The 18,979-nt window shown below is 33.9% G+C and overlaps 1 protein-coding gene across 17 annotated transcripts in view; it reads left to right on the plus strand.

Annotated features, from left to right (window-relative positions):
- The window catches only part of LOC141402366 (sodium-coupled monocarboxylate transporter 1-like), a 156,278-nt gene that overhangs the window by 119,983 nt on the left and 17,316 nt on the right, over positions 1-18,979 (plus strand). For 9 of the 17 annotated variants that reach the window (XM_073983459.1, XM_073983470.1, XM_073983481.1 and 6 more), the window contains exons 8-11: positions 37-286; positions 352-732; positions 1,028-1,197; positions 1,272-1,715. In XM_073983459.1, the coding sequence (XP_073839560.1) occupies positions 37-286; positions 352-732; positions 1,028-1,197; positions 1,272-1,560 (1,090 nt within the window). In that variant the 3' untranslated portion in view covers positions 1,561-1,715. Of the gene's footprint in view, positions 1-36; positions 287-351; positions 733-1,027; positions 1,198-1,271; positions 1,716-16,008; positions 16,075-16,142; positions 16,195-18,979 lie in introns of those variants that run through there. The other 8 variants (XM_073983538.1, XM_073983558.1, XM_073983580.1 and 5 more) reach the window with 1 other exon arrangement.

Here is an 18,979-nt window from a genome sequence, read left to right on the forward strand (position 1 = left end):
TTTGAAGACACTTCATAATATGTTGGTTTTGTTTAGGTTCACATTGGATCCCACTGTTCGTATGGGCTTCTTTGCCGTTTTCGTTGGCGGTACCATGTTAAAAATCCAACATACTTGTATAAATCAACCTGCGGTACAGAGATTTTTATCTTTGCCCGGCATGAAGGAAGTTAAGAAGTGCCTGATCATTTTCATTTTTGGTTTGGTGTTCATATTGGGCATGTGTATTTATATGGGCCTGTTGGCCTTTGCCCACTATCATGATTGTGATCCTTTGACGACAAAGGTACGAAGGATGGTATACCATCGTATATTTAAGGTGTATTTACCAATTACCTTTTTCTCTTACAGCTCGCCCATGCCAAGGACCAAATAGTGCCCTTATATGTAATGCAAATTGCCGGTAGTTATCCCGGTTTGGCTGGTCTCTTTGTGGCTGGGGTGTTTAGTGCAGCCTTAAGTTCCCTCTCTACCGCTTTGAATTCTCTGGCAGGTGTATTCCTAAAAGATTTCATTGAACCCTATCGTTCAAAACCACTGACCGAACGACAAACTGCCTTTAGTCTTAGGGCCGTTGTTGTGGTATTTGGTATGGGTTCTATGGCAATGGTAAAGGTGGTCGAGAAGCTGGGTATGGTAATGCAGTTATCCACCACAATTGGTTCCATGACAGCTGGACCATTGTTTGGAATGTTCACCGTGGGCATGACAATGCCTTTTGTGAAAACGGAGGTAATTTTGATTGATTTTCTACAGCTCAAAAAACCTGAGCGATTTTCATTCTCTGCTCGGATTGTAGCTAGCATTTCAGAGCTCTTCTTAAGACACATTATGCAATTGCCTTTTTCGCATGGCTGTCGACTGGCTTGCAATGAAAAATGGATGAATGGATGCATTGTTCTTCATTCAATGATTTATTCTTTCACATTTCAAGCTAGCTGATGACTTATGCGAGGTCGGCAAAAGCTTTATGTACTCCAAACGCTTTAAGCACAAACATATTTAATTTTTATTTTTTTTTTTTCAGAGCATTTTGTTTGGTTGCATCTCAGGCACTTTGCTCATGGCTTATGTTGCAGTACGTTCGCAAATTGATGCTGCCTTGGGAATTTTGCGATTCCCCACCAAACCAGTTTCAATAGAGGGTTGCACATACGCATTTGATATGTCTCACATCAAGAACGCAACACTGACTGGGTAAAGATTAACACTTTTTAACTTTAAATAATTAAAATTAATTTAAAATGACTCTCTTCCTCTTGTTTTTGCAGCATTCCACCACCCGAAACTCTACCCCATGCCTTCCATCATTTATCATTCCTTCTCAACACGGCATTGGGGGCAGCAACAACTATTATCGTCGCTCTTCTGGCCACTTTTTATTTCGGAAAACAGGACAGCAGTGAAGTTAACCCCGACTTGATAATTCCCAAGCTGAGGAAATATATGAAACCCTATAAATACAGCAGTGTTCCCTTGGATATGGACAAGTTGACTAAAATGGAGGAGAAAGAAAAGGAAGCGCTAAAACAAAAGACAGATGATGATACATATAATTGACTTCATTGTTGTTTTAGTTGTTGTTAATCCAGCATTTCTTCTTTTGGTTTTACAAAATTTAGTACAATTTCCTTTAAATTTATTTTTTTGATATGTAAATATGAGTTTGGTGGTTGGTTAAGATAATAAATAAATAACATAGAAATTAAAAAAAATATATATATAAATAGTTTTTTTTTATACTGAATAACCTTTCTTAAGCAATTTTAAATAATTAAATTTGAATTTGTTTTTTTATACCCTACACCACTATGTGGAAAGGTATTATAAGTTTGTTTTGGTAAAAATGCATATAACACCGCGAAATATTCGTCGGAGACCCCCAATGTGGTATACCAATCTTCATATCTCCACGAAATAAAGCGATTTTGAGATGTGTGTCCGTCCGTCTGTCCATTATTAACTGTAATCAAACGTCAGGCCGCATTATGATTCAGACCAGAATAGATCCCTATTTTTGTTGGAGATGATCGTGAAATATTTAGCGGGTCAAATGGACCAAAATGGCTCTGTGGGTCGCAATAATAGTCCGAAATTTTAAATATGGTAAGAGTATATGACAAAGAAGTAACTTGCAATTTGAGATGCCGATCAAATAATATTTAGATGGTTAAATGGACCAGAACTTTTGTGTGAAAATTGTGAAAAATTTTAATATACAGCTTATATCTTTGTTCCTGAAAGACACATTCTTCCCTCGTGAGTTATATTTGGAAGACGTTGATGTACGTGATCAGATAACAGAGCTACATCCTAATATATCCAGTTTTTTAGTTGTAGTGTAGTAATTGTACACTCTGGAGGTCGCATTTATAGCTCAATAGTCACGAAATTTTGCACGAGGTAAGAGTTTAGGCGGAAGAAAATGCCTACAATTTTGCATGATGATCTGGTATTAATTAGCGGGTGACATAGACCACTACTTTTGTATGAAAAATATACAATTTTTTTTTGGTCCATATTTTAATTCCTGGAGGGCATATACCGGCAAAGTAGCCTACATATGGAACAATAACTACTGACCTTTCCCCTGATGCAAATTGCAATAATGTGTCTGCTAGATAACGGGCCTACTGCCTAGTATATAATGGATTTTGTGTAGAGAACCACAATTTCCTCCCATGCTACATCATGACAGAGAAATTTTCAGTTCAGTTGTCAAATTGAAGTTTTTATACAAATATTGCAACATGGGATCGCCTCGCCACCTATTTTATACCTCAGGATTTAGGGTAAAGGGGATACAAACAAAATACGACCAAAGATGTGTCTCATTGCAATAGTGGTTTTAGACACCAAGTATGTTTGGACGAAATTCGTTTCAGACAATTTGGAGTCTATTTAGCCCTGTCCGTTCATCTGTCTCTCTTATTGTCTAGCTGGCTGGAGCGCACGATAACTCTCAAACGGATCTACCGATTAGAACCAAATTTTATACTTCGTAATATTGTGCCCAAAATTTGTTTAAGTTCGAATGTAGGCTATATCGGTCCACACCTCCCCCAAAAAAGTTCAAAATTGTTTTCGAAAAAATTGTGTGAACGATAACTGGCGAAGTGAGCAATCGATTTGCTCCAAGCTTTCCATATATTATTATTCCTTCCAGATATAGATCGGATAAGACTATATCGGTCCACACCTACGTTTTGAATTTTTTTCAGCAGATTGTACTTGCGCCGTAAATCCACAAGAAAACTCTCAAGGGGATTTTCTGATTGGTCGAAACTTTACACATCGTATTATTTTATCCAGTCATGTATCAGGTTGGAAAATGGACTATATCGGCCAGTCCTTCGAGTACCCCCCTCACAAAATTTGGGAAAAATTCAGGTTGAGGACCCATATTGGATCTATTTGATTATTTGTTTTTTTAAGAAGGTTCTTTTCACGGTCTCTATTCTGGTCCCTTTTCCGGGGTAAGTCATACTTCCTGAGATAATAGTCCAGAAGTTCCAAAAACCTCTGCCGGCTCCAACTAAAATTAAAAATCTGAAAAAATAATTCTCAAACTTTTCCAAAACTCAGAAGTTATCTTACTAAAATTGATTTGGTATAGCCCAATATTACGATACCTACAGATTCCACGTAGTTTGAAGCAAACTCGTGTTACAAAATAAATCTATTTTTATACAACAGAGGCTGAGGGTATATCACCGTTAGCGCAGCTGACTTAGACTATCTTCTTTGGTGTGTAATTGAATATGAATAATTTTGGTATTTATAATTTTTTTTGCATGCAAAATTTTTGAATTTTTATTCATTGTTAGTTATTTCTACCGGTATAAAATATGAACTATTTTCGAAGCATATGTGTGGTACAAGTGCACAATTTTTGGACGATAGAAATAAGAATAATATTTTTTTGAAATTTTGCCTTTTTTGGGGCGAAGATCATTTTTTAATGATTTTTGTTAATTTTCTCGTTTAGAGTTAAGCTTGATGATCTGAAATTATTTGCAAGTGAAAAAGGAAAGCCAAGGACTCGAACCCACATAGTCACCAAATTACGTTACCTGGTTGCATTGGTGGTAAAGCAAATCTTCGGACGTATCGACTATGTAATGGCTTCTCTGTCCTAGAACTTATCGTTTTTCAAATGCAAATGTGTTTTCTTCATGACAAACGCTTTTTGCGCTGACTTTGAAGTTATGAGTTGGCAACTCATAACTTCAAAGTCAGCGCAAAAAGCGTTTGTCATGAAGAAAATGCATTTCTGTGGCCAAGTATCCGCGTTAATGTACAAAAACACATTTGCATTTGAAAAACGATAAGTTCTAGGACAGAGAAGCCATTACATAGTCGATACGTCCGAAGATTTGCTTTACCACCAATGCAACCAGGTAACGTAATTTGGTGACTATGTGGGTTCGAGTCCTTGGCTTTCCTTTTTCACTTGCAAATAATTTCAGATCATCAAGCTTAACTCTAAACGAGAAAATTAACAAAAAGAATAATATTTGTAAATACAGTTTTTCGAAAACAAATTATGTTCAATTGAACTCACTTTTAAGCTCCTTTGACTGGAACAAGCTCTATTCATTAAAAACCCTGGATGAAATGTTAGACATTTTTTATCAAACTTTAGATAATTTTATATCACAAGCAGTTCCAAAAACAGTTCTCTTCAATAACACTGGTCCTCCATGGAATAATTCTGCTTTGTCGAGGTTAAAGAATCGCAAAAACAAACTATATAAAAAATTTAAAAAAAGTAGCACAAAAACTAACTATGCTTCTTACACTATTGCTAGATCAGAATATACTATCTTAAACAAACGACTCTACCAGAACTACATCTGTAATGCAAAGAAAGAAGTAAGAAGTAATCCTAAAAATTTCTATCGCTTTATTAATACCAAGCGCCGAACAAAAACTTATCCAAAAATTCTAAAGTATGGAACTTTGGTTGCCGACGACGATGTGGGCATCGCAAACATTTTTGCTTCCTTCTTCAAAACAACATATTCCAATAACTCATATGATGACACATCCCAATATCCCTACAATATTTCAGAGTACACATCTATACATGTACATAATATTGATACTTATTCTGTGCTAACCGGCCTAAAAAGCCTGAAAAGTGTAACTACGCCTGATCCAGATGGAGTCCCTGCCTGTATTTTAAAGCGCTGCGCAGAGAACCTAGCTCTTCCATTATCTATAATGTTTAACAAATCGCTTACCTTGGGCTATTTTCCAGAAAAATGGAAAGAATCGTATATTATCCCTCTTTTTAAATCGGGAAATAGAAACGATGTCTGTAATTATAGAGGTATTGCTAAACTAAATAGTATCCCAAAATTGTTTGAAAAAATAGTCACTGACTTGGTATCATTTCAAGTATCGTCTGTATTATCGAAATTCCAACATGGATTTCGAAAACGCCATTCCACTGTAACAAATCTTTTGGAACTAACAACTTTAGTTAATGATGGTTTTCGAAATAAGTATCAAACTGATTGTATCTATACCGATTTCAGCAAAGCTTTCGATAAAGTTAATATAAAATTACTGTTAGAAAAACTGAATAAAATTGGATTTAGTCAATCATTGCTGCATTGGCTAACATCGTATTTAACTGGCAGAGTACAAAGGGTCAAGTTTGAATCAGCTATTTCCAATAAAATCTCCATACCTTCTGGAGTTCCTCAGGGAAGCCATCTAGGCCCAGTGCTATTTACCTTATTCATTAATGATTTACCGAACGTGATATGTTATTCTAAAGTTTTAATGTATGCAGATGACGTGAAGATATTTTACTCATTACGCAATCCAATAGATCAACTCAAATTGCAATCAGACCTAGACATTTTTTATCAATGGTGTAAAGTTAACTTGTTGGAGCTAAATATCTTAAAATGTAAACACATGTCATTTTTTAGATTACAGAAGATCGACACAAACTACTACCTTAATGAACGACCAGTTGAATCTGTAAATTCCATTAATGACCTTGGAATCCTTTTAGAACACAGGCTAGACTTTAGAGATCACATTTCATTTACTACTAACAAAGCATATAAAACTTTGGGTTTTATAAAAAGATGGAGTAAAGAATTTTCTGATCCACTTATAACTAAACAACTATACATATCATTTGTGCGTTGCATATTAGAATATGGTTCAATTATTTGGAATCCAGTATATAACATCCACTCTAACTCAATAGAATCGGTACAAAAACAATTTTTATTGTTCTGTCTCCGACATAGAGGCTGGAGTATACAGTCACTGCCGTCTTATGAGTCCAGATTAGGTTTAATTAAACTGCCTACCCTAAGAAGCAGACGATCTATGCTTAATGTGACCTTTCTCTTAAATATCATACAAGGAAAAATTGTATCTGATTTTGTATTAGAACGAATTTGTATAAATGTTCCAGTTAGATTAACGCGCAATTACCAGCTACTTCACATTGAGTACTTCAATAGAAATTACGCCAATAACAATCCACTACGCCGACTACTAATTGAATTCAACAAACTATACCATCTGATTGATCTGTCTGAAAACCGTGATGCATTGAAGAGAAAAATAATATTATACTTAAATGGATCACAATGAATATAATCCCTTGGCACTCCTAATATTTGTAAATATATATATATAATTAACATAGTCTGTAAGGATCTTGTATCTATAGACATAAGTAAATAAAAAAAAAAAAAAAAGATCTTCAACAAACTCGCAATTTTCCCAATTATCAAATATACCAAATTGCATGGTATATATATTTACTAGCAAATGCCCGGTACTTCGTATGCGGAAAGGGAACAAAATATATATAAACAATATTTAATACGGGAATGGTGAATAGAGATTCTGTTGTACCTATTTTTATTAACAATATTTTTTTCGATTGTAGTCAGAATTTACAAAAAAATATGAACCCAATAGAAAATAGAATCGTTGATGACATTTTCGTCGACGAATCATTGACGAAATATTATAAATTGTCATGCACGACAAGGTGCATGACCATGTCTTGCAATGTGTCGTGCCAACAAACCCAAAAAATTTCAAAAAAGCGTGCTATGAAATGATTGTTCACATATTGATTCGAATACAAAATTTTATTTTGTAATAAATGTAAGATAATAAAATCATCATATTCTGAAATCGCGTCAATGATTAAAGATTTTGCTTTTACCAAAGAACGGTAAGAAAAGTAAGAACAATTGTATTAAGGAACTTTAAAAATAATTTAAGTTATTCTTTTAATACATATAAATATGTAGGTTGATGTTATGGAGAATGCTGTAAATTCCAGCGGACAGATGCGGCAGTGATATATGGTAAGATTATAGATTATATTAGTGGTTATTGTATTTATTCATAATGTTTTTTTACAGAATCCATAAATAAAGGAGGATAGGTTGTGAGGAGCAAATGAGGCGCGGATAAGTTCAAAAAAGGTTGATCAGAGAATATTCAAGAACTAATTGTTAATGTAAGATAAAATTTGTAAAATTATGTATTTTTATAATGTAATAAAAATAAAATTTGACACACGACAACAAAACAAATTGTCTTCAGTAAGGTCGTCAATGACAAATAGCAAGACAGTGTCTCCAATGCAGTCGCCAACGAATTAACGGGTTTTTTGTCTTCGAAGTCGTCGTCGACGACAGCTTCGCTTACCTTGTCGCCCATGTTGTCGTGCATGAATACTGGGACACTTGTGTGAAAAAGTCGTCAACGATCCCAAAGGGCTGTCTGCAAAGAGTCGTGAACGAATTGGAAATGTCGTGCACGATTCATCAATGTTGTCTTACAGACACTTTCTATTGGGAAGTATCGCATCCCTACACAACTACCATATTTTTTATTTCGAATTTCCAAAACTACAAATTTGACTCCTGGTTTTAACCCTTCACTAACACAGCATTCCCTTCCAGTACGAATTTCCAAACACTAAACTTTATCTCACGCCTTCACAACAACAATCACGCACATTTACAATGCAAGGTTCTAGCTTTAGTGGTTTCGCCCAGAACCCGAATAGGTCCGTTAAATTTTCGGCATTCAAAAAGGCCATAAAAATCCAAAATGACCATAAAAATCCACGTTTTCGTATATCCCTATATAACGGTACCTCTCGACTTAGTGTATTTTAAAAGATTACTTCCTTATATTCAACATATATCCTAACCCCAATTCACTTTTCCAGCTTTATCTGTTCTCCTGAAACCCATTATAGTAATATTTAGTACTGTTTGTATAAATAAGTACGAATTTTCAAAACCTCCTCCCTACCTCCACTCTAAACACCAATTGCTAATCTAGTACCGAATTTCAAAATTCCAGTTCTACCCTTTACAAAGTTACTCTCCACCACTGACCCTAATTTCAAATTTCAGGATTCCAGCTCTATCCATTCATCCAAATCAAAATTGTACTAAATTTAGTACCATTTAGTACTTTTCGTATCCTTATAGTTCGAATTTCCAAAAACCTTTCATTGTTATTCTTCATCAGTGACCCTCATTCCAAATGTTTGTATTCCCGCTCTATCCGTTCACCCAAACCCAAATTGTACTAAATTTAGTACCATTTAGTGCTCTTCATGCACTTGTAGTTCGAATTTCTAAAAACCTTTCTTTTTTACTCTCCATCAGTGACCCCCATTACAAATTTCAGGATTCCAGCTCTATCCGTTCACCCAAATCCAAATTGTACTAAATTTAGTACCATTTATTACTTTTCGTACACTTATAGTTCTAATTCCAAAAACCTTTCATTTTTACTCTTCATTAGTGATCCTCATTCCAAATTTCAGGATTCCAGCTCTTTCCGTTCACCCAAATCCAAATTGTACTAAATTTAGTACCATTTAGTACTTTTACCCTTATAGTTCGAATTTCATTGTTACTCTTCATCGGTAACCCCCATTCCAAACGTCTGCATTCCAGCTCAATCCGTTCACCCAAATCCAAATTGTACTAAATTTAGTACCATTTAGTAATTTTCGTACACATAAGTACGAATTTCCAAAATCACCCTCATGTCTCAATCATAGACTTCAACAGTAATCTTAATTCCAAATTTCAGGATTCCAGTTCTATCCGTTCACCCAAATATAATTTGTACTAAATTTAGTATCATTTAGTACTTTTCGTACACATTAGTACGATTTTCCAAAAACATTTAATTACATCAACACCACTTCCCAACCTTGATTTCCATACCAAATTCCATGATTCTAGCTATATCCGTTCAAAATATACAATTGGTACTAAATTTTGTAAATTTTAGTACTTTTCGTACACTTAGAGGTCGATTTTCCAAAAACCCTTTGGTACATCTTTCTAGATCTCCATCAGTTACCCTCATTCCATATTTCAGACTTCTAGCTCTTACCGTTTCCCTAATACAAAGGGTACTATATTTAGTACCTTTTAGTACTTTTCGTACACTTCTGGGTCGAATTTCCAAAATCCCAGCCTTATCTCACCCCTACACACCAACAGCAACCTACACCCAAAATTTCAACTTTCTAGCTTCAGCGGTTTCGTCTGGGCGGTGATGAATCAGTCAGTCAGTCAGTCAGTGAATACCTCACCTCACTGCTCTTTTATATATATAGATTTATTTTAGGTGTATTCCAAAAAGGAACCTGATATTCAAAGACAATTTGAAGATGTAGCAGGAGGGGCTAATCAATGTGAATTCTCCAATTTTCGAATATTTTTTAGAAATGTATAATTTATATATTTTTTCACAAACATCCCAGTAAAGACAAGGGAGGCTTCTCTTATATCAATGGATTCATATTAAGTTATTGATATGTTTTTATCGCCGAGTCCGAACGGCGTGTCCTAAGTTGCCACTTGTAGAGACGTTTTTCATGGCTGAAATACTCAGGAAATAGGGGTATTTTGCCACCGTTGTCAATTTGATGGGAATCGAACCCGGACATTCAGCGTGCAAGGCGGTTGCGCATAGCCTTTGCTTACTTGTTTTTGTGTAATAAAGTAAATACATAGCTAGAAACAAAGTGTCCGATTTCTTAGTACAACATCCAAAAAGTTGGCGTATAAATGCTTCAAAGCGATTGCAAAATTTGCCACACTGCAACTCCCAACAGTTGTAATCGGAACATAAGACAGAGCTGTAATTGGGTATTTGGTTTTCTTAAATTTGTTGACTTATTTTCACATAGAACATATAAGCAACCAATGGCTTATCCTAATTACGAAATTTAAGTTAAAAGTACTAAAAATACACAATTTTACAAAGTCCGATCCGAGTTTTCTATATTTTTCAAATATATAGTCACAACAAATATTTCAAAAGATGTTTATATGGAGCGCACAACATCTTCTGTATGAATTCATAACGAAAAACCATCAATAAGATTTTTATAGTGTCCAATCACAACGACAATCTGGATAAAAATTGTAAAATATTGCCCTAAAGCCAATGATAAAAATAAGGGCTGATAAAAATGTTATATGATATGGTTATAGATTTCTTTTACTCAGACACTCATAGTAAAATTTGATTTGGAACATTTCCTTTTTTAACAATATCTCCAAAAAGTGAAGGATTTTGTGAGATTTTGATCCAGCATGGAATTATGTAAAATTAACAGTACAAAATTAAAACAAATAATTTCATCCTAAAATATATAAATTTTTAATCTAATTTTCTTATGGAAATAGTATACCTAGATATATAATTTGTTCTGAAACTCATAGTGAAATTTTGTATAGAATTTTTCTTCTTTTGACACTTTTCACGAAGAACCAAGTTTCATATTACTTTCATGCATCAAATCGAAAATCGGAAAATTTTTCCATAAAAAAATTGGGAAATATTTTCATGTTTTTTTCAGCAAAATTGATACTGATACTTTCATGGTACCAATTGTAAACAAACATTTAATTTCTTTGGTGACCCATAGTGCAATTTAACAAAGAATATTTTTGTCTTTGATGTCATCTCTTTAAATTTATGTTTTGTGGGACAGTTTTGAACAATCTCAGATAAAGTCCGACTTTAAACCTAAGACGTGTTTTTCATTTTTAGAGATTCCTGGCATTTAGATAAGATTTACGGATTTGATGTGTTCTGAGACCTATAGTAAAATTTTATGGCCAATAATTTTGTAGAATATTTGAATTTGATATTATCACATTTTAAAGGAGTTTTTGAAAGATTTTCAAAAAGGACCAAAAAGACCCTTTTGATGTACCGCATGAGGGTTAAAACTTTCAACAACAGTATTCCCTATATCCACCTGAGTAAAGTATCCAAAGACACTATATACCTAAAATGCCAGGATAACAAGATATCTTAACTCGAATATTTCGAAAAAACCTAGAAATGGGCGCAACTTGCCCCGCCTACTTTGGTTACTTTCCGACGTAAACTTTTAAAACGCCGATAAACGTGTCTCATATTTTTAGCTCTACTTTCATCATCTACTCGGTTTTTCCCATAATTTTGGAAAAAAGTTATTTGGGTATCAAAGTTTTTTGTTGAAGAAGTTGTTGAAAAATAACTTCGGCGGGGAATATCCACTAGGGTTATAACATTTTTACAACCTCATATCCCTGTATCATAGCGTGACGAGTTTTGCCATATGATTACATAAAATCATAATTATAAGGTGATTCGGAGAAAAAACCTCACGCACAAAATGATTTTAAAATTTGAATTTATCAAAATTATGGACAATTTTTTGAAGTCACTGTAAGCAGATATACAATTGAAATTAAACTTTAAAGTCACATGAGATAATTAAACTGATATAACATTTATTTCTCACTAATTTTCTTCAATTCTGAGAATCGTAAAAATGTCGTAAACGCTTTTATTTAAAGATATAATTTTTTAACAAAAAAAAAAAAAAAAAACAAAAAATTTTAAATTTTTTTCAAAGTGGTTTGTGCATGACCTTTTTCAATATTTGAATGAAATAAACATTATTATAGTTATTAGAAGGCTTATATTTATTCATTCGTGCAACAAAAAATAATTTTTGAAAAATTTTTTTATTTCCATTTCATAAATTTTTTCAAGAAATTATATTTTTAAAATTGGAATAAACGATAGCGTAGTGATTATTAGGCAAAAGTTCATTCATCCCTGCTACAGGAAATCATTTTTGAGAAAAAATGTCAAAAAGTCATAACCCTAATATCCACAAACAAGAAATCATGCTGTGCAGAGAATCGAAACTACCGTCTATCCTGCTTTATTCCTTTGGCAAACATTGTTACATATTCTCCACTAATAAATTACATTGTTGTTTTAGATTATTAAAACAACAACAATGGGATTAGGACAGGCTAATAAAATATTGTTGATTAGGATAAAGTTCTTAGTCGATTTAGCCATTTCCATTTGTCCGTCTGTTGTATGTAATCTCTCTAGCGTCCAAAACAATTGAGCTAGAACGCTACGTTTTTGCACCCGACTATCTTTCGGCCTACATTTTGGTATATTCCCCATTAGGGCGCACAGCGGTTGCACCCATTGGCCAATAATAAAAAATTAATGTCAAATTTTTGGTACAACATCTGGCAACTCTGACAGCTATGACATGGACCTTTTTAAAAATATATTAGTTCTTGTTTCATTCGAACACCTTATCGTTTCATTCGAAGAATAGCTCGAAACAATTGACTAATATTTTCTGTATTGAATACAACATACATTTTAAGTGGAAGTAAATATATTAAAAATATCGCGAAACTAATACGTATTGCAAAATATTATAGTGGATTTTGAAGGACCAGGTAATAGCTTATTTGTTAAAAAAACAAGTAAGAAAAGTCTATAGTCGGACGGAGCCGACCATGGAATACTCTATACCACTATCCCTGGACAATCGCTCTCCACGGAACTTCTTTTCAAAGATTGTGAAAAATTAATTATCAAATATCAGAGATGTAATGTATAATACTTATGACCAAAACCAAAAAGTTATCTAGCATGACAAAGACATTTTTGTAGCAGGAAAGGAAAATTTAGTTCACACAAACTAAAATGTAATGAAACCCACTTATGTAGTACTACTACTTCCGTTGTTTAACCGCTACGTTATTAAAATACTTACCAATTTCACATAAAAGTTTCAATCCATTTAACCCGCTAAGTATTTTTTGATCTTCACGTTGGTTTGTACGCTTCTTCTTCATATTAAACTCAAACTTTGTTTAAAATTTTGCGGGTTATTATTTTGACCTACAGAGCCGCTACAAAATTGGTTAAAATGTTGTTTTTGGTCCATTTCATTCCCTGAACATTTCACGATCATCAGCAAAAACTAATCATTTCCATTCTGGCCCGAACCCAACCTTCTTAAAAAAAATTCGTTACAATCGGTCAATAATTTCATCATCTACTCGGTTTTTCCCATAATTTTGAAAAAAAGTTATTTGGGTATCAAAGTTTTTTGTTGAAGAAGTTGTTGAAAAATAACTTCGGCGGGAAATATCCACTAGGGTTATAACATTTTTACAACCTCATATCCCTGTATCATAGCGTGACGAGTTTTGCCATATGATTACATAAAATCATAATTATAAGGTGATTCGGAGAAAAAAACCTCACGCACAAAATGATTTTAAAATTTGAATTTATCAAAATTATGGACAATTTTTGAAGTCACTGTAAGCAGATATACAATTGAAATTAAACTTTAAAGTCACATGAGATAATTAAACTGATATAACATTTATTTCTCACTAATTTTCTTCAATTCTGAGAATCGTAAAAATGTCGTAAACGCTTTTATTTAAAGATATAATTTTTTAACAAAAAAACAAAAAATTTTACATTTTTTCAAAGTGGTTTGTGCATGACCTTTTTCAATATTTGAATGAAATAAACATTATTATAGTTATTAGAAGGCTTGTATTTATTCATTCGTGCAACAAAAAATAATTTTTGAATTTTTTTTTCTTTTCATTTTATAAATTTTTTCAAGAAATTAAAATTGATTTGTGCGTGAACTTTTTTTATATTTCAATGGAATAAACTTTGTTTAAAATTTTGCGGGTTATTATTTTGACCTACAGAGCCGCTACAAAAATTGGTTAAAATTTTGTTTTTGGTCCATTTCATCCCCAGAACACTTCACGATCATCACCAAAAACTAATCATTTCTATACTGGCCCGAACCCAACCTTCTTAAAAAAAAATTCGTTACAATCGGTCAATAATGCGGCCTTAAGCTTGTTTACAATTTTTAATGGACGAGATATGAATTTTGGCATACCAAATAAGGGGTCTAGGACGAATATTTCGTGGTGTTACATAAACTTTTGGAGAGACAATATGTAGCATGGGATACAAATGTGGTTCTCTACACAGAACCCATTATATATTAGTCTGTAGGCGCGTTATCTAGCAAACACTTTATTGCAATGTACATCAGAAAAAAAGTCAGTAGTTTTTTCCCATATGTAGGCTACTTTGCGAAATATATATGTCCTCAAGGAATTAAAATATTGACCAAAAACAAAATTTTTATATTTTTCATACAAAAGTAATGGTCCATTTCACCCGCTAAAGAATATCAGATCATCATTCAAAATTGTAGGCATCTTTCGTGACTATTGATGTATTAATGCGACTTCTAGCGAGTTTATTATTACACCACAAACAAATAACGGAATATATTAGGCTGTAACTCTGTTATCTAATCATGCAAACCTACATAATTGGCATCAATTGAAAGGTCAAGCGTTCCACTTTCAAGTATATCTCACTTGTCCGTAATGTCACTTCCAGGAATTAAGATATAAGCTGTATATTAAAAATTTTCACAATTTTCACACAAAAGTTTTGGTCCATTTAACCCTCTAAATATTGTCCGATCGCTATCTCAAATTGCAAGCTTCTCCTTTGTGATATACTCTTACCTTATTTAAAATTACGCGTTGATCGGACTATTATTGAGACCTACAGAGCCGCTAGAAAATTGGATTAATATTATGTTTTTGGTCCATTTCACCCGCTAAATATTTCACGATCATCACCAATAAGAATAGGGATCTATTCTGATCTGAACCCGACCTCCATACAAAATTTCGTGACGATCGGTCCATAATTGCGGCCTGGAGCGTGTTTACAATTTATAATGGACAGACGGACGGACGGACGGACACACATCCCAAAATCGCTTTATCTCGTCGAGATATGAAGATTGGTATACCACATTGGGGGTCTCCGACGAATATTTCGCGGTGTTACATGAATTTTTACCAAAACAAACTGATAATACCCTTTTCCACATTGTGGTATAGGGTATAAATAGCCTATTACGTATTGTGGAATTCCAGTTCCAGTTTAGTTCAGATTATTTTATATTTTTTATGGACTGTATAAAAATTCTGCCCGGCCGAACGTTACTTATTTTTTTTATAATTCCTCAAATATTTGATGTAGAGTACCACATCAATATTAGGTAAATATTATTTCTAAGATTTATACTTAATTAATACAAGATATTAGATCTATAAGCAAAATTGGGACAGTAAGTATCCTTTAAAACATTCTTTTGTCAAAATTCGGTATTATATTTAAAGAATTTTTGTAAACAACAAAATAAATGTTTTGAGTTTTGTTTTATATTATTCGATGGGGTCGCAAAGAGTGTCTTAAATCAAAATCATATTGTGACAAAATTTCTATCAGATATCTTAAAAATTCAATGAGTTAAAGCAGACAAAGTTCACGAACCGATAAAAAGTATTAAATCATATTTACTCTATAAAAATTATGGATTATGCAGTTATATTATTTTTTGTACGATATTATTTGCATGTTTTGAGTTATGACCCTCTTTGACTAAATGAAAGATATAGTTTTGTATTTGCTAAGAACATGGCAACGCGAACATAAAACCAAATCAAAACACTTATTCAGTTTTTGCATTTACTATTTATATTTTATTAAACATAATTCATAATAATGAATCATTACTTTCAGTATTTCGATAAACGTTTTAGCCGTCGCATGCGACTCTTTGGCGCCGTGTTGTTCAATATTAAAACTGTGAGTACCCGTAAAAATTATGGCAAAATATAAAGTATAATTTTTAATGATTTGCCTTTTTATTAAAGCTTTTATGGCTACCAATTGCTGTTTATGTCCCTGCATTGACATTGAGTCAGGGTAAGTACAAGTAACAAAAGGATCTGTTTAATTTGTCGACAGATAAACAACCTCAGCCTATGACTATACAAATAATTAATACCACGTGTTAATTTTCAAATAAAACGAAATTTCGTAGGCGACAAAAGATGCATTCAGAGCCCTTACTTCAGGAAAATTGGATTTATCAGCGGAAAACATTATATTCTTGCAAACAAGACCGCAAGGATCGTCTACTACCCTTTAGCGAAATGTTTTCCCTCTAATAAATTAAAGTTGTTTTAATAAAATATTAAAACAAGGACTATGGGATTAAGCCTGACTATTTTGAAAATCAAAATGGAAGTCGTCATCCCAAATAAAATCGCTAACGTTCCGAAAATTTTGAACTTATTTGGGCAAAATACTCAAAATAGTTGTTCGACAGAGTATATCCTGGAACTTGACTTAAGTTTAAGAGTTTAAGTTTTGTGTTTTAAGAGTTTAAGAGACATATTACGATGTGCATTGGTTTGACCAATGCCAGTCACTATTTTCGATAGTTATTGTTTTTACCAGCCATTTTAGTTCGTTAGGGTAGGATTTTGTATAGCACTCGCACATTTAAAGGGCATGGACGTACCCACGACAAAAAACAAATTATGGTTGTTATCAGAGACACATGGACTACCTTCGGTTAGAAGTTCGAACGATACTCGAAAAGCCATCGACTTTTTTAATTTTGAACTATTGTGAAGAATGTAGCCGAAGGATTTGTCTGATAAATACTTTCTTGGAACTTGATGCACATTTTTAAGAAATATTACCACATGCAAAATTTCTACCAAATCGGATATTAAAATTCGTAAGTTATCCTGCTGTGGGTTCCATTTTTCCTAGTTTTGGTTGATTATCTTAAGAAGAAGAAATTGGGACCACAAGATCTACGGTTTGTAAAAATTCCAAAACTACTCTCGCACGTCGCACTGAAAATGTTTGAACATTTGTGTGTTTATCTGAAGTGAGTCAATATAGTCGATCTCAGATCTATGTTTGGTTAAGAAAATTGCGATGTACAAAGATTAGACCAAATCAGCAAATCTCTTCGTGAATTATTTTCTGCAGATTGGCTTCGTTCTTACTCCTGTATATCTCAGAAAAGTATCTTCCCTATCATGCCGCTACAGACATGCCCCTCTATGAAGTAAAAAAGGAATAAATATGTAAATAGTAATCGTACATTACGTTAGCTGCGCACAGATCTATATATAGTCGGCTTTGCCGAGATATTAGTCGGCTTTGCCGAGTGAGAAATACCCCCAGCCTATGTGAATTGAAACACTTTGTTCCCTAAACAAGTAAGAAAGTATATGTCAGCTGTGCTGACGGAGATACAACCTCAGCCGCTGACAAAAAAAAGGAACACGATAACTATGCCGTATATAAAATATATTGATTTTGTATCACGAGTTTGCTTCAAAATACGTGGAATCTGTAGATATGGTAATTACACGCTTTTTCGCAAATATTATAATCGCGCATAAAGGATTCCATTTATGTAAAAATTTTAATTTAAGTCAAATATATTTTTGTAGATCTGCCTATTTTCAAGGTATTCGAACGCGAAAGGGCTCATTAAATCCGGCGAGTAAAAAACCTAAATTCGTCAGGAATTCAAAGGAAATTGAATGACATTTGTAAATTTTACACGTAAAAAATAGTTTTTTTATACCCTCAGCCTTTAGGCTATGAAGGGTATATACACTTTCATACGGGCAAAATGTGCCTCATCGAAATAATGGTTTTAGACCCCAAGTATGTTTGGACGAAATGTGTTTCAGACAATTTGGAGTCGATTGAGCAATGTCCGTCCGTCTGTCTGTCTGTCTGTCTGGCTGGCTGGAGCGCACGATAACTCTCGAAGGGATGAACCGATTCGGTTCAAATTTTGGCTTTCGTAATATTTTGTCCAAACTTAGTTTAAGTTCGAAGATGAGCTATATCGGTCCACTCCTTCCGGTACCTCCCCCACAAAAGTTCGAAAATGTTCGGAAAATTTGTACGCACGATAACTCTTGAAGGGTGTAATCGATTTGGTCCATACTTTGCCCATCGTGGAGCGTGTACCAGACTTAGATCAGGTTTTAATATGGACTCAATCGGTCCACTCCGTCGGGTACCTCCCACACAAAATTGTGGAAAAGTTCAGTTTAGGAACATCTCTCGAATCGCTTTGATTTTTGCTTTAGCAACTTGTATTCACTGCCCTCCATACGACGGTATAAGTTTCATCAGGGGCAAGTCCATACTTCCTGAGAAAATAGCCTGAAAGTTGCAAAAAAACCCTATGACACCGTGTGAGGAGGTTGGAGGGCAAAATAACTCTCGAACAGGTCTGCCGATTCGGTCCAAAGTTTGGCCTTAGTAATATTTTGTCCAAACATAGTTTAAGTTCGAAGATAAGCCATATCGGTCCACTCCTTCAGGTTCCTCCCCACAAAAGTTCAAAAATGTTCGGAAAAATTGTGCGTACGATAACTCTTGAAGAGAGTGGCCGAATTGGTCCATACTTTACACATCCTAATATATCTACCAGATATAGATCAGGTTCAAATATGGACTATATTTGTCCACTCCATCCGGTACCTCCCACTCAAAATTTCGGATACATGTTCACTATAAGACCTGCTTTCGAATCACTTTGATTTTTGTTGAAGCAACTTGCATTGCTGCCTCAATTGCGATGGTAAAAGTTGTTTCAGGGGCAAGTTCATACTTCTTGAGCAAACATCCCTGAAGTTTTAAAAAACCCCTATGGTACCATATG

Source organism: Musca autumnalis, unplaced genomic scaffold, assembly GCF_047663935.1.
Source record: "Musca autumnalis isolate F117 unplaced genomic scaffold, ASM4766393v1 scaffold_1, whole genome shotgun sequence".
Classification (NCBI taxonomy): domain Eukaryota; kingdom Metazoa; phylum Arthropoda; class Insecta; order Diptera; family Muscidae; genus Musca; species Musca autumnalis.